Raw genomic sequence first — 23,171 nt, 5'->3', positions numbered from 1 at the left:
GGAGATGGGATTCGGCCTAAGGATGCAAGAACACGCTAGGAGCAAGAAGGTGAATTCTTCTATGAGTTTTTCACTTCCTTCTTCCTATTTTCATTATTGGTTATGAATTCTAGTATTGTAGTTTTGCATACTATTATGAATAGCTAATTTGTTATCTAGAGTTTTAATAGAACCTTTTGTAGGATAAATTCTTGTTATGTTTTTATATAATTGAGCCGTTGGATTCCTCTACTTGTTCAACTACGTATTTATTGTTGTTGATTGAATGTCCATCAATTAACTGTGCCTATTTAGTATGTATATTGCTAGAGAGAGAGTACACATTTAGGTAGTTGTTGAATAAGATCACTCCTAACGTATGTGAGAGATAAATACAGAGGGTTTAAAGGTGGAATTAGAGATAACAAAACCTTGGTGCGATCGTAATGAGCAGTGAATTAGTGTCAGCTAGCGTAGTTCGAGAGACTACGTCTAGTAAATTATGGTAGTTACTCCAGATAGAGCTACGACACCCAAAGTTTTCACGATCGGTAGAGAATACTTAGGCAAAATTATAGAAGGCGTAGCGGGAAGGATTTAGATAATTGGGAAAATCATAACTCTAGACCTCCTTAGGCTTGTCTCCAATTTCATCCTTGTTAGTTGATAATTTTACTATTTTATAATATTTGTTAGTTAATTAGTTAGAAATATAAATCTCAATCTATATAATTTAGAAAATTATTTGGATTTGTGTTTCTTAGCAATATTGAACAACTGTAGCTAAGCCTTAGTTCTATGTAGGATTCAACTCCGGACTTGTAAACCGGATTATATTTGCAACGACCGCTTAGTCTTTTTTATAAGGCATAGTTGGGCATGATCCAATTTTGGTGCCGTTGCCGGAGAACTAACAGTGTAGTTGTAGGTGTGCATATTGCTAGGTTGCAAGTTTGAACTTTTATTTTTTGTTATCTTGTATTTGATTTTTTTAATTTATTTATTTTTGTTTTACTTGTTGATTTTAGAAATATGGCATCTTGAAATTATGAGAGTTTTGATATTGGTAATTCTACTTTTGATCATCCATATGCATATTGTGGAGGAAACTACCCATGGTAAAATTATCAAAATATTTCCGAGAGCGAGTTATGTGCACCAACTCAATCTTATGTGTGGAATGTATGTGATATGTGTGGTGGTCAAGATGGTCACTTTCATGATTGTGCTTATATGTCTTATCCTCCCCCAACCCCTTACTATGATGGTTCTACCTTTTTGGTGAAGTTAATAGGAACAAAGAACCCAGGAAAGCTGACATAAAGGAGATTAAAGATATGTTAAAATTTTTCATGGAACAAAGTAATGAGAAACAACTGCAAATACAAATGCTATGTGATACTATCCAAAGGTAAGATGCAACTATTCATAACCTGGAGGTACATGTGTGTCAATTAGTTGACGCATTTAATGCTCAACAGGCTGATATTGTGGATAGTAGCCAAAAGGAGCATGCATTAGATGCAGAAATTGAGGTACCAATAGATGGGTCCATAGTAGAACACCAACAATCAATCAAATAAGAATTTGAGGATGCCAGTATTGTAGAAGAGATACTAGAGTCAACCAAGGATATTGGGGATATATATATTTAGTTTACTCTAGTGTCATCGGTGTTGAGGATGTATACAATCCCAATGTTCATGTAGTTGAGCGCATTGGTCCACACTCAAAGTATTTTTTCACATTGTGTTTGAATGATGATATAGAAATAGAGTCATCCGAGCCACTTGAGGAGTCAAGGAATGAGGAACAAGGTGACTACATTCTGGAATTCTTCTTGCTAGAAAGTCGAGATTATACACCTCATCTAAAGGCCAAGAAATGTAGAACACTACATTGTTTCCTTGGTCGAGTTAGATTCATTCCACCACCCAGAAGCATAATCATAAGCTTGAAGCAAAATTTGGGGTCTAATTTATAAGTTCGAAGTGAGAGAAAAATGGTAAAATTGATTCACGTTGTGCCGCGGCATTAAATCGGGCGCTCGTTGGGAGGCAACTCAATTCGTAGTTTATTTTAGCTTACCTAGAATTTTCTCTTTGTTTTTACTCACTAACAAGTTTGAGTTAAGTTTTGGTTTGAACAGGTAACAAAGCACTTTGGGATGTCATTGTGCTTGGAGTCGAGCACAACACGGAATAAAAATCACATGAGTACGTTCCAGAACTCGAAGTCTACCCTATGCCAAAAAGACTAAGGAATAATAGACCTCGCGGCAACCCTCACGATGCCTGGTTCTCAGCTTGCTAAGGAGCTCGCGTCGCCTTGTTCTCAGCTCGTTATGAGCTCGCGTTGCCAGGTAATGTAAAGTTTTAATTTTTTGTAGTTTTGTTTTCTAACTTCTTTATATCAAAACACTACACAAACACACACCTCACTTAACACAATACATTGCATGTCCCTTTTTCCTCTTCCCTTTCACACACAAATTCCATTGAAGACATTCACTCATCATCTCCTTCATTCACTCGAGACATCAATTGAAGAACACTGCATTCCTCCTAAGCATCTAAGGTATGTTTCTAACTCTTTTCTTTGTCAAATTTTAATTGATTTAAAGAATGCAATTCCACCACTTTTGGGTATATCTTCATAGCAAGAATGTGCTTGCTCGCCCTAATCCCATAAATCCCATAGGATTGGTATTGATGTTGGGTACAAAGGCGACAACATGAAATCCCCAAGCCGATTTGGGGAGGGTGAGGCAATCCCTTATCTCTACAACCACTTTGATAACACTAGTGCAGGCTAAGTGTTTGTCGAAATGACTCAAAGGCATTCTTTGCCCAAATGGAGTTCTAATCTCCGAGATTGTTATACTAGTGCTATGTCACCTTGCACCACTCTAAATTGCAAGTTTAGGTGGTTCACCGGTAGCTATATGTATCGCAATTACAGTAAACATCCTTTTGCCATTGCTTGATTCTCATGCTAAAATTCAAGAGGTGAAGTCTGAGTAGCCTCAAAATGGTTGAACATCATATCGTGAGCTCTTAAGTGTGGGGTCGCAAGACCATGTTTTGAATTGATTCATATGCTTTATCACTGAGGAACATCCACTTATGTAGGTACGAATGATGATGTTGAGGAGGGAGCAACGGATGACGAATGGACAGCTGCAGATGGAGCCTTCGACGATGAGGGAGATGACGATGAATGATCAGGGAGTTTTTCCTACCACCTTACATATTATTTTTTGTGCTTATGAATTTATATATGCATTGGGAACAATGCATGAACTAAGTGTGGGGTGGAAGGTATTCTCTGTCATTTGTAAATATTAGATAAACTAATTAGTTTGTGTGTTTAATATTTACAAATGATACTTTTTAGCTTCGTCTTTCCCTTTAAAAAAAATGAAAAATGACTGGACTTTTCCCGACGATGGATCTCTTAGGCAGCTTTCTTGAGGGACTTAAGTCTAACAAAAAAATATGTCTTTTTATTATTTTAGATAGTAATATTCCCTCGTGGTTTTTCTTTGTGCCTCAGTTCTTTTTCATGGGATGTAATTGAACCGGGTAGTAGTTTTTATTTTTTATATTTTTAGAGTAGATTAGGATTTAGAAAATAAAAAAAAGAAGATGAAATTTTTAGGCGTCCTTTTGACTTGTTTGATAGTAGCATATTTAGTCTCTAGTATATGTATTACCTTCCATGTGGTTTGAAGTTGCTTATGATGCCTTGTTGAGTTATATAGCATGTTTATTAACACTTATATCTCGTTTTCTTGGCTTGTGTCACTTTGTGCTTAATGCTTAAGATTTTGTGGCTTCGTGAATACTTGTAATTGTTTGAGAATTGGAATGGAACCTTCTTTAGTGAATCAAGTGCCATGTGTGGTAAGAAATTGTATAGTCTATGTTATTGCATTAGAGTCTAGAACTTGCCCGGCATGTGAGTTGAAGCGAAATTTTAGGTTTTGCTCGGTTTGAAAAGGCTTTCTTTGATTTTTTTGAGCTTAATGCTTACCACAATAAAAATTATCCCTAGTCAACCCTTTTGAGCCTATGAACTTTTATTTGGAAATCACATTACAAGCCTATACCCCTTTGTTCTTAATTATTATTGTTTTGATCTTTTTACCTGTTAAAGAATTTTAATTGTAAAATGAGCGGTAAAATAAGTAAGGATATAACTTGGGTGGATTTTGAATGGAACCAATGAAAGAAAGAAAGGTGCACTTGTATTGTAAGGAATACACCACTAACGGGAATGGTAGAAGAAAAAAAACGAGTATTGTTGAAAAGAAAAGAAATATGTAGCAAAGGAAAATAAGTATATCTTGTCATTGCTAGTGTGTATTAATTAAAGTAGTGCTTAAAGAAAGTGAAAATACTTTGGGGATGAAATTGTTTGTGAAATTGCACTTGGATTGAAGAATTTGCGCTTAAAGTTTATTATGTGATGTGTTAAAGTGTTTGGGAGGATGAACCACTAATCCAAAATATATCTTACCCTTCCTTTATGCCACATTACATCCATAAAATGTCCTAATTGATTTTAGATCGAGCAAACCTACGTTAGTAGAGGTTTACATAATCGGCCAGCCTATGGTACTTTGTGCATGCATGTGACTTCTTTGTGAGAGTGAGGGCTTTCTTTGATATATGTGAGTCCTTAAAATATATTTGAGTATTTGATTCGAATGTGTGGATTCAACTTACTCTCTTGTTCTTGTTGTGAGGGAACATGATTTCGCAAGGGATATGTGACGTTATTAGATTTTTCTATGATGTTAAGTGTTCAAGCCACGAATGCATTGTGATATTGAATCGGTTTGTGAGGTTAGGATTGTTAGAAACATGTTGTCCTTTTGTTGAATAAAGATTTGAAGTATGGCATAAAGTAAAGGGAAGCTTGAAGGCATATGCTAAAGTTTAATTGTTGCTATCAACCATAGTCATAGGTATGGTGTGCTTCAGATGTGCTAAAAGAGAATAAAAGTGCTCTAGGAATTAGTGGTTGACTCGGGGAAGAGCAACGTTTAAGTGTGGGGTGGTGATGTGAGGCCAAAATGCTATACTTTTAGCACATTACTCACCCTAAATTTTGTTGTTCTAATGCGTTATTGTGCGGCATTTGAGCTAAATTGGGTTGTTTTATGTGTAGGAACATCGGAAGGAATCGTCGAACGAAAGTTGCACAAAAAGAGGACAAAAATACAAGAAAAGAGCACAAAAGCATCAAATATCCAAATCGTGCTATAGACCAGGTTTTGCGAGGTCTATAGCTAGGTCGACCGCGCTATAGGCCAGGCTCCGCGAGGTCTATAGCCAGGTCGACCGCGCTATAGATCAGGATTCGCGAGGTCTATAGCCAGGTCGACCGCGCTATAGACCAGGCTTCGCGAGGTCCATAACACGGTAATTAAAGTTGCGGGTTAAAAAGACCCCAACCCGGATTTGGATCGGGGATTGACATAAATACTCCCCAAATGAGTTATTCTAGGGTTGGACACGATTTTGAAGAAGAAAAAGGCTGCCAAGCACAAGGGAGCCATTTTTGAGGGTCAGACTCCACCAAGGAGGATGTTTTTGGAGATGGGATTCGGCCTAAGGATGCAAGAACACGCTAGGAGCAAGAAGGTGAATTCTTCTATGAGTTTTTCACTTCCTTCTTCCTATTTTCATTATTGGTTATGAATTCTAGTATTGTAGTTTTGCATACTATTATGAATAGCTAATTTGTTATCTAGAGTTTTAATAGAACCTTTTGTAGGATAAATTCTTGTTATGTTTTTATATAATTGAGCCGTTGGATTCCTCTACTTGTTCAACTACGTATTTATTGTTGTTGATTGAATGTCCATCAATTAACTGTGCCTATTTAGTATGTATATTGCTAGAGAGAGAGTACACATTTAGGTAGTTGTTGAATAAGATCACTCCTAACGTATGTGAGAGATAAATACAGAGGGTTTAAAGGTGGAATTAGAGATAACAAAACCTTGGTGCGATCGTAATGAGCAGTGAATTAGTGTCAGCTAGCGTAGTTCGAGAGAATACGTCTAGTAAATTATGGTAGTTACTCCAGATAGAGCTACGACACCCAAAGTACTCACGATCGGTAGAGAATACTTATGTGAAGTTATAGAAGGCGTAACGGGAAGGATTCCGATAATTGGAGAAATCATAACTCTAGACCTCCTTGTCTCCAATTTCACCCTTGTTAGTTGATAATTTTATTGCTTTATAATATTTGTTAGTTAATTAATTAAAAATATAAATCTCAGTCTTTATAATTTAGAAAATTATTTGGACTTGTGTTTCTGAACAATATTGAACAACTGTAGCTAAGCCTTAGTTCTCTGTGGGATTCGACTCGAGACTTGTAAACCGAATTATATTTGCAACGACCGCTTAGTCCTTTTTATAAGGTATAGTTGGGCGTGATCATGGTTCAATGATTATATCTCTATATGCATCATCTATCTATGTGAATTAGTTAACGAGATCAACTAATCTTTATTCTATAAAGACGATCACATAAATATTAATCGAACCAGATTACTAATATCCAAATTAATAATCCTATGATCAAGAACAAACTTAGATTAAATTATAAGAAACTTCACTCTCATTATCATGATCTCCATCACACTGACAAGTCTCAAAATTTAATCAAGGACCTTATCAAGTTAATCAAACAACTAATAATAACTATGATAAAAGAATATTAGATGCCATATATATATTTTATATGAAATAACGTTCACAAAAGTATGTTCAAATCATCAATTATGAGATTGGATTAAGGACATATCTACTATATCCCTAACAATTATTATTTGAAAAAATTGGAGAAACTAAATAATACTATATATTAGTTGATTTGGGACAAAATATTACTATATATTTCTAGTTCTCCAACGTTGAACTTTAGTGTCTGTCTTTGTAATGTGCACGGTTATTCCACTCTTGTGGATCACTCATATTGTCCCCCACCATTTCCCATTCCTTCTCACAGTAGAAAACTGATTACCCAACAAAAGAGTAAGTTGAAATATGAAAGGACAAGTATCGAACACCAGATCTACCTATTAGATTAAAGCATGATTTTTAATTTTAATGATAAATGGTCTAATCCAATCATATGCCTATAGTTGCTCTATGTAATCTGAGAAGGACGTTTTAAACAATTAGTGCTAAAACTGTAGATGACAAAGGTAGTTAACCTAAACGTTTCTTGAGAAGGAAAAAAATACATGAATTTAATTTGTGTACACTCACGATTTAAAGTTTTTTTATGCTATTAAGTTAAGATCACATGTAACAACATATATAATTGCCTGTAATTTTCCTAATTGGTAACCTGAAATATACTCAATAACGTGGTATAACCGATTAAAATATATTGATCTAATGTAAAAAAAAATTAAACAGTGCGAGTATATAAGTTAAATCCAAACCTCCGTATAGCTGGCCCTAACTTCCGGAGGGAAATCATACAACTACTCCTGCTTATTCATTGTTTTTCTGCATGCATTCCAACTCTTATTCCAATTTAGATTGCGGCATTTAATAGTGATGATGTTTTATACTTCAATACCACACAAGAGAGGATGATTTGTGTGGTGTCCAATTTTTCTGGTATACAGATTATTGAAGGACCTGGTTCTTCTATGTGTTCCTTATACTATAGTTGCAAAATAATAAATGCATAAAGTAAAGAACACAAGTATTTTTACGTGGAAAATACCTAGCTCAAAAGGTGAAAAAACCACGACCTACTACCTAGTAGCATTTTTTCCAACACTTCACTAAATCACTAAGCCAAAAAATAACGTTTACAAAACTCTTGTAAATCTAAGGATTACCTCTAACCCTCTGTGGCAACCAGCCTCAGGCTGTTGAGACAGGTTGTTGCGACAATTTCAAGTTAACTCTAACTTGAACAATACACTCAGAGTACCTAGTACAAATGCTTCTAGAAATAGTTGAAAGATACAACTTGAAAGCCCTACTACAATGAAACTAGAATAAAAGACAAACACTTGGAACTGGTTCTTCTATCTGGTTCATGTAGTTTCAGGTTCGCACAGTTGAATCACACATAAATTGCTCGCAAAATGCCTTGCTATTTTCTCTTAATTATTGATTAACTTCAGCATTTGTGCGTCACCTGTAGAAGAGAACAAAACTGATATTTATAGAGTTAGTAGAATAAGGATTAACTAGAGTTCTAATGCTTTACTCTTCCTTTGTGGAAGAGTTCTAGTTATCTTTAACTTCTAATTCCTTCCTTATCTTGGATAGAGTTCTCTTCAAGTAAGGAGTCCTGCTCCTTATCAATTATGCAACTTTTTCGTTCAGGAGATATCAGATATACCAACTTAAACTTATCTTATTCACGTGCATGCCTTGTGCTTGAATATGCCCGTGTCTGTGGACACTGTGTATGGACCTGGTTCATGCATGAGTTTCTTTTGTCAATCATCAAAACTTACTTAGGCCAACAAATTTTCCTTTTTGATGATGACAAACTTTGTACTTTTTATAAGCACTGCCTGTGTCTGTGGACACTATGTATGGACCTGGTTCATGCATGAGTTTCTTTTGTCAATCATCAAAACTTACTTAGGCAAACAAATTTTCCTTTTTGATGATGACAAACTATGTGCTTTTCATAAGCATGAAACTTGTTTCAACTCAGCTCAACATCAACTCAATGTTAGAACAATTTTCATTTTAAAGTCACAAATCATCAAGGACCAGGTTCATTAGGTTATAAACATTACAGTCCAAAGTAAAAAGCATAACTTTTCTTCTCCCTTTTGGCATCATCGAAAAGTTACATAATTATGTTAGATAACCAGATTTTAGTAAATCTTACTCATGGCCATTTAGGCTACTTCAAATGCAATCATGGTATCAAGTATCACTTATCAATCTAAGGATATTAGTTATCCAAGAAGCATCAACAAATAATTAGAGCAAAAGCAGTTGATTATCATTGATAAGAGTCATCCACAAAGCATAAAAGGAAATAAAAGTACTGCACCATGAGCAAAAATACAAAAAAACATCCCATTCGGGTCACTGATTTTTGTAAGCACGTAATTTTTGACCCGCATAATTTTTAAGTTAGTTGTAGTATTTTAAATATTTACTTGTGTTATTATAGATTTTTAATTCATTTTTATTACCACTTTATTAGTTTAATTTTATTGTTTTAGTATTTAAAAATTAAAAGTAAATACAAAAAAATAGTTTCAGACAAAGACACATTCTTTCCAACCCATTAGCCCACTTAAGTGCAAGATTTAATCTTAGCCATCTATTCGCCCTAATCTAATGGCTATGTCAATTTTTACACCCATATTTATACTCAATTATAGCCAAACCCTACCTTACCTTTGAATTTCCAAATTTCCTACACCCCTAAAGAAATCCAGCCAACCCCCCCCCCCCCCCCCCCATGGTGATCTTTGTGCCTAAATCCAAAAAAAACTTTTGCCAAGCTAATTCCTAAAAAAAAACCAAAAGCTTCAGCACCCCACCACCTAGCTGAAAAATAGAACAGAGCAACGGTATATATAGCACCAACAATGGGCATCTCCCAGATTTGATCTTCCATATACAAGCCGGAACTTCCACTCTAAGTCCTAGAATCCAAATTCCTTTTTCCTCAAAAGAACTAAGACGTTTGCCCTTATCTCATTTCTGATGGTGGTAACGTCAATGTCGTTTCTGTCGAGGACGACGTCGTTTCCCTCCAGCTTCAAGCTAATTGGGTTGAGAATGAAGAATCGAGGTTGCCGTTCGAGTTTCCGGTCAAAGGCGTCCAAGCTATTTTTGTTGTTCGCCGCTCAAGTTTTGTCGGCTTTACTCTACTGTAAATCTCACTTGGAGTTGTCTACTAGATCAAGTCATGAAAAATTATTTGGCTTAAAGGCCCACTCTCTCGTTACTACACCTTTTATTTTGCTAATTTGTATGATATTTCGTTTGGTTCTTGTGATAGAAAGCATGAGCAGTAGCTTTAGTTTATTTTAATTTGTTATTGTGGCCTTATTTCAAAAATGCTTCCACATTCTGTTAGTATAGTTCTGTTAATGTTAGTTGTCCATGGTTTCATATAGCTGATCTTTGATTTTGTTAGTTAGTTAACTATACATGGATAAATAATTTGGGGTTGGATACAGGTTTGTATTTTTTCCATGTGAATTTGTTACCCATAATTCAATAGCTTCACCAATAATCTCATGGTAATTTAAATAAACAAATTATAAATATTCGTAGTTTGCTTTAGGCGCGATTATTAAATCATTGTGACTATGAGTACAGTTCCCATGGCATAGCCACGATATATCTATATTATTATAAAAACACGAATAATTTACGCTAAATGTTGAACGACAAAAATATTCCCGTTATATTGATAGACTCTTATGCCCTTAAAAAATTAAAATATTTGTTAATGAACCAAGTTAAAAAAGATGAAATTGTAAATTTCAAAATATTATACACAGAAACTTCTTATTCGATTTAAACTACATTTGGATATAAAATTCTAATTCGTTTTGGACTGCTATTGTACTTACCGCCAATATGCATATGGTTCAATGTATAGTATCATTATTCTTTATGGATAGCAATATGCATGTTGTACGCTTGATTTTTGGTTCTCCAATTTGTATGAAAATTAAATATATTACATCAATTCATGTAGAGAAAGGATAAGCCAAGTACTTTTTAAAAAAAGTTATTATTCCACACTATTCATCTCCAATCTTTTTAGGGTGTTTCAGACAAAACATGGCAAAGTTCTTGAAGTTATTTTTAGCTCTCTTTTGCCTTTTGTTTTCCTTTTTGGATATTGATTTGGTTTTTTTTTTTTTTTTTTTTGGTAATTGATATTGATTTGGTTTAGCGTCAACAAATTTGACGTTAATGAATAATTTTGTATGTTTCTCAGTTATTGTGTTTGGTCTGCTTTCTGACCTATATTGTTGGGAAACAAATTAAACAATATAGTTTGTTTAATAAAGCATTCAAAATTTACTTATTTTGGATAGTATTTTTTTTTATTAAAAGAGCTTTTTGATAAAGTACTTTTAAATAAAAATAATTTATGTTTAGCTTGGTAATTTAAAAAGTATTTTTTTCAATATTAGAGCGTCAAATTGTGTTTGGCTAAGTTTTAAAATTGTTTCTAACCTTTTGAAATCAGCTTCTGCGGCTATTCAAAGATAATTTTCCCCCTAAAACTTGATCAAACACCTCAATTCTCTTAAATACACACTTTTTAAAGAAAATTGGCTTTTCAAAAATTTGGCCAAACAAGCTATAAATTTGAATGATCAAAGAGCTTATACTTACTCCTATGCTTTATGCTTTTTACGTTCAATAGGTATTTATTTAATGTTGAAACTATAGTTACATATATCAAATTAAAAAATTTCGTAAAAAAATATATCACGGCGATCGATGTTTATGTGTTTTCAAAGCTTAGTTCCCTCTAAAGACAATTCCATGTTGGATAAGATTGTCTTATAAAAAGTTTATCCAATATTTACGACTTTAAATTCAACTAAAGATTATCCTTTAATTACTTAAGTAAAATTAGAAATCTAAGATTAAATATACTAAACTTTCCTCTAGGTAAACGTAGAGTACATACATTCCAATTAAGTGGAAGTTAATTCAATTTTATATAGTCAGATATTTTCAAAAATACTGAAATTAAATTTATTAGGAATAGTTACAAAACTGAAGCAAAATAAGATCTTTATAATTTGGATTTTAAAAGGATTTTACTACTTTTAGCATAACTCTCATAATGTTTAGTTCCATTTTGTCCTAATATTGTTGTCAAAATTTTATTAATGAGTTGTTCGAATTATAAAACATATTTTTTGTTTTGTTTTGAGGAACTAAGTATTGAACTTTATACATATTCAGTAATAAGTACCTAAGTTAATTAGAATTTTTAGGTAAGTGAAAGTTTATAATTTTGTTACGCGTTTTGTAATATGGCATAAAATATTTCGTGCGAGGCACGAACATGTATATATATATATATATATATATATATATATATATATATATATATATATATATATATATATATACACACACACACACACACACACACACACACACACACACACACACACACACACACACACACACACATTATGTGTGTGTGTATATATGAGTGTGTGTATTGTTAAATATATGTAGATATTGTAAATAACAAATAATCTAACAATAATACCGACCGAAATCTGTCGGTTATTTTAAAAAAATAATTGACCCTGGGCGGGAAAAAATAATTTCAAATTTTCGACCGATTTCGGTAGGTATTAACTTTTCGACCGATTTCGGTCGGTATAATTGAAAATTTTAAATTAAACTTATTTTAGTAGATAATAGGCAAGTATGGCCAGGTCTTCTTGGTCAAAGATTGACCAATTTCCGTCCGACATCGGTCGGATTTTTTGTTTTTTTGTTACTATGGGACCCCTATTTCCGACCTACGGTAATCGGTATCTTTGTGAGAAATATTTTCATTGACACCAATTTACCTCCTTTCCGGTCGTTATGTAGTGGATGTTTTTTGACAGTTTTCTAGCCGTGGATGTTGATCATGAGATATAATGTTTTCCACTGACAATCAAATTACAAGTGTACCACTAGCTAATTCTTGACAAAGACATCCAAGTAGAGTTCTACTACAAGTCAAAAAATAGAAAGAAAATGTGAAGAAGCAAGTTGAAGTGCAAACATGCAGGCCCCAGTTGCGTTCTCTCCCCTTAGCCCCCCTCCACGAATAGGCAAATTAAATGAAGTAAATTGATGGTTTGACAGAATGAAAACAACGGATTGTATACATTATTGAGACAGAAATCTCTCCCTCTATTCAAGATAATTACTACTATAATTAAGGTGTTGGATTTCATGAAAAATTTAACAAATTAAGTATCACTATTAGTACACTGCTAATGGTCGGTTATCAACTACTCCTCCTGTCCTCCAGGCATAAAAGGCAATTTATTTGAAAAAAGCAAAAGATTTCACAAAGAAATAACAGACTTATAACAATCTACTCTGAATATCCTTCACAAGCTCACAAATGGAATTGTAAGATGAACCTCCAACACTTAGTGCGTTTTCCGCACTCATCTTTAATTTCTGAGCCTTTTCCCTTATAGTCTTTCCTTCTTTTGTGTACATCAACATTCTCACCATTCCCTTTATCTCCTCTCTCTTCACCAATTTCTTCGTCGGCAAAACTGCCGGCCGAATCGCCACCCCTAGCTCCTCCGTCAACAGGGCAGCGTTCATTTTTTGTTCAGCATATAATGGCCATGCAATCATAGGAACACCATTTGTTAAGCTCTCCACCGTTGAATTCCATCCACAATGTGTCAAAAATCCACCCACTGACGAGTGCCCCAAAATTTCGACTTGTTTGGCCCACATAGGCACTACTAAGCCTATATCTTTGGTCCTAGTTAGAAACCCCTCCGGCAAGTATTTCGGCATGCCACGTGTCTCTTTTCCGGCAGAGTTTAGATATGCACTATCTGCATCACCGTCAGATGGGGGACGTACAATCCAAACAAATTTCTGTTGGCTTAATTCTAAACCCCATGCAAGCTCGGTCATTTGCTGAGTTGAAAGTGTTCCACCACTTCCAAATGACACAAATAGAACTGACTTATTATTTTGCTTGTCTAACCATTCAATAACCTATTGGTAAATATATGAACAAAAAACACAAATAGTTTAGACATGGAACACATTAAATAACACTAATATATTGTATGAACTGACTCCAGAGTTTGCTTGTCTAATTACTGAATCACTTGTTGAAAAATATGAATGAATTAAAGAATTAGGGTTTGAAATACGTAAATATAACACTATACATATGGAATTGACTCATGATTTTGATTTTCTAGCGATTGAATCACTTGTTGGTAAATACGAGTGAAGAAAAAATAAATAATTTAAGTGTGAAACATGTTAAATTAGAAATATTTTCCTTAAATTTGACTTCCTCTTCTTTTCGAGATTTCTACGAGATCAAATGAAAATAGTTTAACACTCTGTTTGGATCATTGTTATCCATCGTTTCATAATGTATTGTATTGTATCGTATAGTTTTATGAATACAATATTTGGATAGATTGTATTGTTTGCTATTGTTAAATAACATTTTGTTGTTTGGTTTGACTGTATCGCATTGTACTGTAACTGATAAGTTTACTAAAATACCCTTAATTATTTTAAATATTAAATTTATCAAGAATTACGCATAAAAATAATTTAAGAAAATCCCTTTCTACTAAAATCAATGATTAACTATCATTAAAAAATAATAATAACAAAGAACGATGTTAGAGAAACGAACGAAGACCGTGCACTTGGCAGAACAAAGGAATGAAGATAAATAAGTAATTAAAGTTATTAGAATTGGAGTTAAAATCAAAGTAGGAGAAAAAGAAACAAAAAGAAAAAACCTATTCTTACTACCTTTGACGTTGGAGTTGGGAATAGTAAGCTGCAGAAGGAAAAAGAAAAAGTACGAAGACAAAGTAGATTAAAGGCGGGAGATTTGGAGTTTAAAAATAAGGTAAAGAGTAAAATATAATTCTAAAATAATAAGTTATGGCATAATTGGAAAGAAAAATAGGAAAAAATCCACCACACCAAATCGGTTGTTTCAAAAAATGATTACTTTTCATTGCCCCGGAACAATGAATTTAACAATACAATACAACCAATTTTAACTAAACAATTAAAACAAATATTGTTTTGGGATAACAATACAATACGATACAATGGGTAACAACCATCCAAACAAGACGTAAGTGGACATATATGAAAGAGCCATTTAAATATATATCTACACTAAACAAATACTAGTAAAGAAATTCTAATTAGGAAACAAGAATATTTATGGTATTAAAACAGAAATTTGGAGAAGAAAGAGTGTGTTTTTGGAGGAGAAGAGAGAAAAAGTTTGATAGTAGATGTAAGATTTCTGCGGAGTAAACAACAATATATTTATATGGAAGAAAAAACCACTTTAATATTAAGACACAAATTTTAATTCAAATTTTTTTAATTTTCTATTTATGTTTAAACAAATTCTAACATTACCTCGTCAGGTTCATTTGTTTCAACTGTTCTCCTCAAGGGACCAACTGGGTAGATTGGAAAAACCGGCACTTTTAGAATTGATCTCAACTTCTCATTATTTCGAAGTGCTTTAATAGTCTCAGGTTCTAAATCTTCCCAAGTATTAATCAAGATTCCATCAAAAGCTGCATATTCCATTCCTAGCTTCAAATACTCTTCATACTGCTGATCACTCCGATCCAGTAATGGATCCACTACGTCATCAGGTCGTAGTTCTTTGCTACCTGGAATTTTCAAAGGCTCTTTAAGATCAACATATTCACCCTCAATTTCTTTGTCAAAAATTTGACAGTATATAGCTAACGTTAATGTCCACGCAGTAGTAGGATGATACGCGTACTTAGGAATGTTAAATTCTTCAGCAATTGGCAATATTTGTGTGCAAAAAATGTCGACAATTAAAGCATCTGGACGATGAGTCATGGAAGCAATAGTGGAATGAATTTTGGGCAAGGCTTCGCGGACCAATAGTCGCAATTGAGTGAAAACTTTAGTGCTGGAATTTATTAGGTGGGAAATATCGACTGAAGGAATGGGAATTATTTCTATGGTTTTTTTCTCATTGGTGAGAGTGGATTTCTTGAGAAATTCAGTTTCTGCTGAAGAAGAGCTGGTTGTGATAGCAAGAATTGTAATTTTGATGTTATAGTGAGCGGCTAATCGGTTGCCTAAGACTAGAACTGGGATTAAATGACCCATTCCAGGGCTTGAGAGTATAGCAATATGAAGCTGTGATCTATCCATTACAGATATTATTTCAGAAAAGAGAGAAAAAGAATTTTTAAAATACTGACTAGGACAAGTATTGGAGAGGAAAATTTGTTGAATTGTACAGAGTAAAAACCATTTATTTGTGGGCTTTATAGGAACAGAAAGTTTGGAAAAACAATAAATAATTTGTTGAATCAAACGGAACAGAAGTCGACGAATGCAAGCGGTTTCAAAGGGACATGACATGAGAGTCTTTTTTTATTTTAAGGAAAAAAACAAGAAATTAACGAACATGATTGTCAATTCTTTAGCCAAGTGGGGTCAGCAGATTTAAGAACCACTAACACTGAGGGATGAAACCTATCTGTGAACATTTGCGCGATCATATTATTCACTACATGTTTTTTAGGACCAAAGATCCAAGTACGGGCGCAATTTAATTTATGGATTCCGTAGCCAATAAGTTTGGTTCAAGCTTTATATTATTTGTTTAATTAAAAAATTATAACATTTATAAATTATTAATTTTAGAATCCAATAATTTAAATTTCGTATTACACCTCATAGGGATCCCCTATCAAATCCAATCAACATAAACTGTAGAGGATATACCATAAATAATGTTGTAGTAGTAGTTGTTAGTCCCGCCAATATTGCTGTATTTGTAAATAATAATTCTGGAAAATATAAGTTATCGTAATGAAACAGTAATTAATTCGAGCCCACTGAATTCACAGTGTTTCCTTAAGAAATTTAATCCCCTCCTAGTACCCCAAGGTTATGGATTATTTCCTCCCAGGATAGAACGAATCACACACTGGTGTAGCGGTACTTCAAACCCTAGTGTTTCAGCAAATACAAAATTCGGTAGCAAATCACACTTACAGTTGCTTTGTTTGAAGTTAAAACAATGCAGAACAAAGGAGTAGAAACTCAGAAAATCGTATGGAAATGCTGAGAGGAAGGAGTGCAATGTATAGCCAAAGTTGAGCGTTTTCAGTTTTTGGTGTGTTCTTTTCTTCAACAGCTGCTGCACATATTTATAGCAGTCAGCTTTGAAGATGAACGACCCTCCACCCTCCATGGTGGAGCATGCATGTCACGACCCAACTGGAGGGTCATGACTAGCACCCGGGCCATACTTGCCGAGCACCAACGTACATTTTATCTAACCTTCCTTATTATCTTTAAGGGCCGACAAGACCAATATAAATGGTAGACATGGATCATGAACATCCAACAATGAAAGATAATGTCATGAACATACGTAACAGGGGACGACAAGACTGTCAAGAAACTATATATAAGGTACGAGCTACCATGGTGCCATGAAAGACTATACAACAAAAATCAGCCGACAAGGCATTCCAAACCATACATGAGTCGACACCTGTCTATGAGCCTCTAAAAGAACATAAGTGCTACAACATTGCCGGAACAGGGCCCCGACATACCCATAATGTCTATAACAAAAATGCATACCAAGACTACGGCAAGTCCGGAGAAAGGATCTTGCCAATAACGCTGAACCGGATAGCCTACTGTGATGGGGGAGCTGCGTCTACCCGTCTATCAGGACCTGCAGCACGACATGCAGCGTCCACAAATAAAAAGGACGTCAGTACAAATAAAGTACTGAGTATGTAAGGCAGAATAGCATAAGTAAGAACAATAATGTAAACAGTGATAGGGAATATACAACCTGTGACATCTGGGTACCTCTGAGGGCTACTGACATGAAATACATGATACATACATATATATATACATAAACTTTTAAAACATATGCCTTTGTGGGCATCATCATCATCATATCGTACCCGGCCGTAATAGGCTCGGTAAAACGTACCCAGCCATCATAGGGCTCGGTAGAATCGTACCCGGCCACGTGGAGCTCGGTAAAACCCAACTGATCAGTGGTTGCACAATAGGTGCCATACCCGGCCAACTATAGCGCGGCTCGGTAGAGTAAAATAGATACATATATATGATGCATGCTGGACTCATTGGAATCACATTTTGAACCTTTCGGAGTGACGTAAGGTCGGTATCCTTCGTACACGTTATTAGGATTAACTCTTCATCGAGAATCTTATAAGAATCAGGAACTACCAAAGATAATCTCTTCTTGGATTTACGTCGACTAACTTACGGCGTGATCTATGATATGCGAATTTGGGTTGTAACATCCTCTCCCCCTTAAGAACATTCGTCCTCGAATGTAAGGGTTTATGGGGTGTCTAACTCATCGTGGATTCCGATGGAGATTTTCGGCTGAGTTTCCCTTATAAAATGGACACTAGCCAAACTTGCAAGCAGTTAAACCCAACCTATGGCCATACAAGACTATACAAAGCATTATGGATATGTACGTTATCTGCATATCACCATTTTGTATTAAAAAAGAGTATTCACAAGCTATTGCTTACCTCATAGAGCCGTTTCACCTTATAATGCGTCCTTCTTTCCCCCGGTATCCTCGTTATTTTCACTCTGGAATAGGTAAGGGTATTTGGACTTCATCTCCTCTTCTGCTTCCCATGTCATTTTTTCTATATTCTTGTTCCTCCATAATACTTTCACGGAAGCTACATCCTTTGTTCTCAGCTTGCGGACTTGTCGATCTAATATAGTCACTGGCAGTTCATCATATGATAGATCCTTTGTAACTTGTACATCTTTGATAGGGACGACCCGAGAAGGGTCTCCAATACATTTCCTCAACATAGATACATGGAATACCGGGTGAACAAATTCCAATTCAGATGGCAATTCTAACTCGTAAGCAACCTGTCCAATTCGTCGAAGAATTTTGTACGGCCCAATATACCGTGGACTCAACTTACCCTACTTCCCAAAACGCATAACACCCTTCATCGGCGAGATCTTCAGGAAAACCCAATCACCAACCCCAAATTTCAGATCACGACGTCGGACATCGGAATAAGATTTTTGCCTGCTTTGTGCCGTCCTCAGCTGCTCTTGTATTAGTTTCACCTTCTCAATGGCTTGGTGAATCAAATCTGGCCCATATAATTCTGTCTCACCGACTTCGAACCATCCAACTGGTGATCTACATCTCCTCCCATACAGTGCCTCATACGAGGCCATTTTAATACTGGAATGGTAGCTATTATTGTAGGAAAATTCTATAAGTGCCAGATGGTCATCCCAATTCCCCTTAAAATCTAGAACACATGCTCGTAGCATATCTTCCAGCGTCTGGATGGTACGTTCAGCCTGTCCATCAGTCTGCGGATGGAATGCAGTGCTGAGATTTACTTGTGTGCCTAAACCCTTCTGAAAAGACCTCCAAAAGTTAGCCGTAAATTGAGCTCCTCGGTCTGATATAATAGATACCGGCACACCATGAAGCCTAACAATCTCCTTGATATACAACTTCGCATAATCTTCAGCCGTGTAAGTTGTCTTAACTGGTAGAAAATGGGCAGATTTTGTAAGTCGATCAACTATCACCTAGATGGAGTCAAACTTATGATAAGAGCGAGGTAATCCAATAATGAAGTCCATATTAATCACCTCCCATTTCCAGGTCGAAATCTCTATATTCTGAATCAATCCACTGGGTTTCTGATGCTCGATCTTTACTTGTTGACAATTAGGACACTGGGCTACAAATTCTGCAATAGACTTCTTCACGTTGTCCCACCAATACTACTCCTTAACGTCATGATACATCATTGTCGAGCCAAGATGGATAGAATATCGGGACTGATGAATCTCAATCATAATCTTCTCTCGCAACCCTGCCACACTAGGCACACATAATCGGCCCTGGTATCTCAGTGTCCCATCTCCTCCGATCTTGAAAGCTGTAATCTTACATTGATGAATTCCCTCTCTCAATCTTACTAAGGTAGGATCTTCATATTGCCGTGCTTTTACCTCGGCAACCAAAGATGATTCTGCTGTATTCTGTACAGTAACACCTCCATCATCAGAGTCCAACAATCTGATTCTCATATTGGCCAGCTGGTGAAGCTCTTTGGTCAACCCTTGTCTACCTGCCTCAAAATGTATTAAGCTTCCCATTGACTTACGGCTGAGAGCGTCTGCCACAACATTGGCTTTACCGGGATGGTACAATATCTCGACGTCATAGTCTTTCAGTAATTCAAGCCACCTACGCTGCCTCAAATTCAACTCCTTCTGCTTGAAGATGTATTGTAAACTTTTGTGATCTATGTAGATGTCAACATGGACACCGTATAAGTAGTGCTGCCATATCTTCAAAGCATATATTACTGCAGCCAATTCCAAATCATGAGTCGGGTAATTCTTTTCATGCTTCTTCAATTGTCGTGATGCATAAGCAATCACCTTCCCACGTTGCATCAATACGCACCCCAAACCTATACCTGAGGCATCACAATATACCACATAACCTTCTGTTCCTTCTGGGAGAGTGAGCACTGGCGCAAATGTCAATCGATTCTTTAGCTCCTGAAAACTATGTTCACAAGCATCAGACTACTGGAACTTGGTAGCTTTCTGTGTTAACTTAGTCAATGGTGCTGATATAGAGGAAAACCCTTCTACAAACCGCCTATAATATCCTGCTAGCCCCAGGAAGCTGCGGACTTCTGACGGTGTTGTAGGTCTCGGCCAATTCTTCACTGCATCGATCTTCTGAGTGTCGACACTAATACCCTCATCAGATATCATATGGCCAAGGAATGCTACTGAGTTCAGCAAGAATTCACATTTAGAGAGCTTAGCATATAACTTATGATCCTAAAGGGTCTGGGCATAAGCCTGAATACGGGAAATATCCATGCCCTCTACCAAGGAGGCTGTTGTGCACTCATTTATCAGATGTGGTCCCAACCCGTTCACGAACAGGTGCACCCTATCAATCATCTTGGCCACCATATGGGGAGTATACCTTGCTAAAGAATCAAACTGTATACTATACTCTCGTACACTCATATTACCCTGTCGAAGGTTCAAGAACTTATCAGCTCTAGCTCGTCGTATCTCAACTGGCATGTAGTGACGAAGAAAGGCCTTAGAAAATTCCTTCCACATGGCTGGAGGAGAGTTCGTACCCCTAGATCTCTCCCAACTATCATACCAGAAAACCGCTAAATCCCGTAACCGATAAGAAGCCAACTCTACTGTCTCTGTATCACTAGCAGGCATAACCCGCAATGTACGATGAACCTGATCAATAAATGTTTGTGGGTCCTCCTTAGGATCTGATCCGGTAAACACTGGAGGGTCTAGATTAATAAAATCACGAACTCTCGCACTAACCGGTTTATCAGCAACACCGGTATTCTGCCTCTGAGCCTGAGCAGCTACCAAGCTAGTCAATAATTGCACCGCACTGCGCATATCGTGGTCTATAGTGCCAGACGGAGGAACTGGATGTACTGGGTGCCTCCTAATATCCTTTGGAGGAGACAGAGAGGTATGAGATGGCATCTCACTTTGAGCCTCACTTTGGCCTGCTCTGGCTGGAGGCACCTGAATGTTACCCTCTCCCACAGTTGTATCAAGCCGTTTACTAATCGCTTGCATCCTAGTCGAAGGCATCGCTAAAAGAAAGCAAGGTGAATATTAGATATGAACACTTACAACTCAACTCTACGCACGATCTAGATTTAGGAAGAAGGTAACAACCCTAGATGTCATGTAGCCTCCTGATTATAAATGTGGCGCGCTACACATCCATAATCAAAACTCTACTAGACACGGCTCATAGACAACCCCTAGGAAAGACTTGCTCTGATACCAAGTTTGTCACGACCCAACTGGAGGGTCATGACTAGCACCCGGGCCATACTTGCCGAGCACCAACGTACATTTTATCTAACCTTCCTTAATTATCTTTAAGGGCCGACAAGACCAATATAAATGGTAGACATGGATCATGAACATCCAACAATGAAAGATAATGTCATGAACATACGTAACAGGGGACGACAAGACTGTCAAGAAACTATATATAAGGTACGAGCTACCATGGTGCCATGAAAGACTATACAAAAAAAATCAGCCGACAAGGCATTCCAAACCATACATGAGTCGACACCTGTCTATGAGCCTCTAAAAGAACATAAGTGCTACAACATTGCCGGAACAGGGCCCCGACATATCCATAATGTCTATAACAAAAATGCATACCAAGACCACGGCAAGTCCGGAGAAAGGATCTTGCCAATAACGCTGAACCGGATAGCCTACTGTGATGGGGGAGCTGCGTCTACCCGTCTATCAGGACCTGCAGCATGACATGCAGCGTCCACAAATAAAAAGGACGTCAGTACGAATAAAGTACTGAGTATGTAAGGCAGAATAGCATAAGTAAGAACAATAATGTAAACAGTGATAGGGAATATACAACCTGTGACATCTGGGTACCTCTGAGGGATACTGACATGAAATACATGATACATACATATATATATACATAAACTTTTAAAACATATGCCTTTGTGGGCATCATCATCATCATATCGTACCCGGCCGTAATAGGCTCGGTAAAACGTACCCGGCCATCATAGGGCTCGGTAGAATCGTACTCGGCCACGTGGAGCTCGGTAAAACCCAACTGATCAGTGGTTGCACAATAGGTGCCATACCCGGCCAACTATAGCGCGGCTCGGTAGAGTAAAATAGATACATATATATGATGCATGCTGGACTCATTGGAATCACATTTTGAACCTTTCGGAGTGACGTAAGGTCGGTATCCTTCGTACACGTTATTAGGATTAACTCTTCATCGAGAATCTTATAAGAATCAGGAACTACTAACAACATTGATAATATAAGAATAAGAGAAGTAACATCAATATCAATCGTTTCATAAGAAGGGCAGCAATGTAAGTACTGCTAGCTTCTAAGAGTAGAGTATCTTTGGGAGCTCGTTCATTACATTATGTTCAATCGGAGTCGTGCAAAAGAATGAAGGGGATAGCCTCACATACCTTGTATATACTGCCCAACCTCAAGCTATGCAAATGTCACGACTCCTTAGTCTACAATAAGATAAATGACACTATCATTATCGTTTAAGCGTCGTAACTATTATGTATCGACCGCAACCTATTTTACGATGAAACGGACAGCACCTCCCCTATTTATATGACTTCACACAAGTCAATACAACCACCAAACAGGCCCAAACAACATCATTAATAATCATATTGAGCCTCCAAAATAGTCCACCAACTAACAACATTACTACCAAGCCTTTCGATATATATTTCACAAGTTCTAGCATCAACGACTTAG

At 36.3% G+C, this 23,171-nt stretch overlaps 1 protein-coding gene across 1 annotated transcript; it reads right to left on the bottom strand.

The window, feature by feature from the left end:
- Positions 1-12,922: 12,922 nt before the first annotated feature.
- LOC107787293 (anthocyanidin 3-O-glucosyltransferase 5) lies at positions 12,923-16,048 on the bottom strand. Its single transcript, XM_016608875.2, has 2 exons — positions 15,159-16,048; positions 12,923-13,742 (listed from the first exon to the last, which is right to left on the bottom strand). Exons 1-2 carry the CDS (start codon positions 15,939-15,941, stop codon positions 13,083-13,085), a joined length of 1,443 nt encoding a protein of 480 aa, XP_016464361.2. The 5' UTR covers positions 15,942-16,048; the 3' UTR covers positions 12,923-13,082.
- Positions 16,049-23,171: the final 7,123 nt, after the last annotated feature.

Source organism: Nicotiana tabacum, chromosome 17, assembly GCF_000715075.1.
Source record: "Nicotiana tabacum cultivar K326 chromosome 17, ASM71507v2, whole genome shotgun sequence".
Lineage (NCBI taxonomy): Eukaryota > Viridiplantae > Streptophyta > Magnoliopsida > Solanales > Solanaceae > Nicotiana > Nicotiana tabacum.
This window is presented reverse-complemented; position numbering and strand designations above follow the sequence as displayed.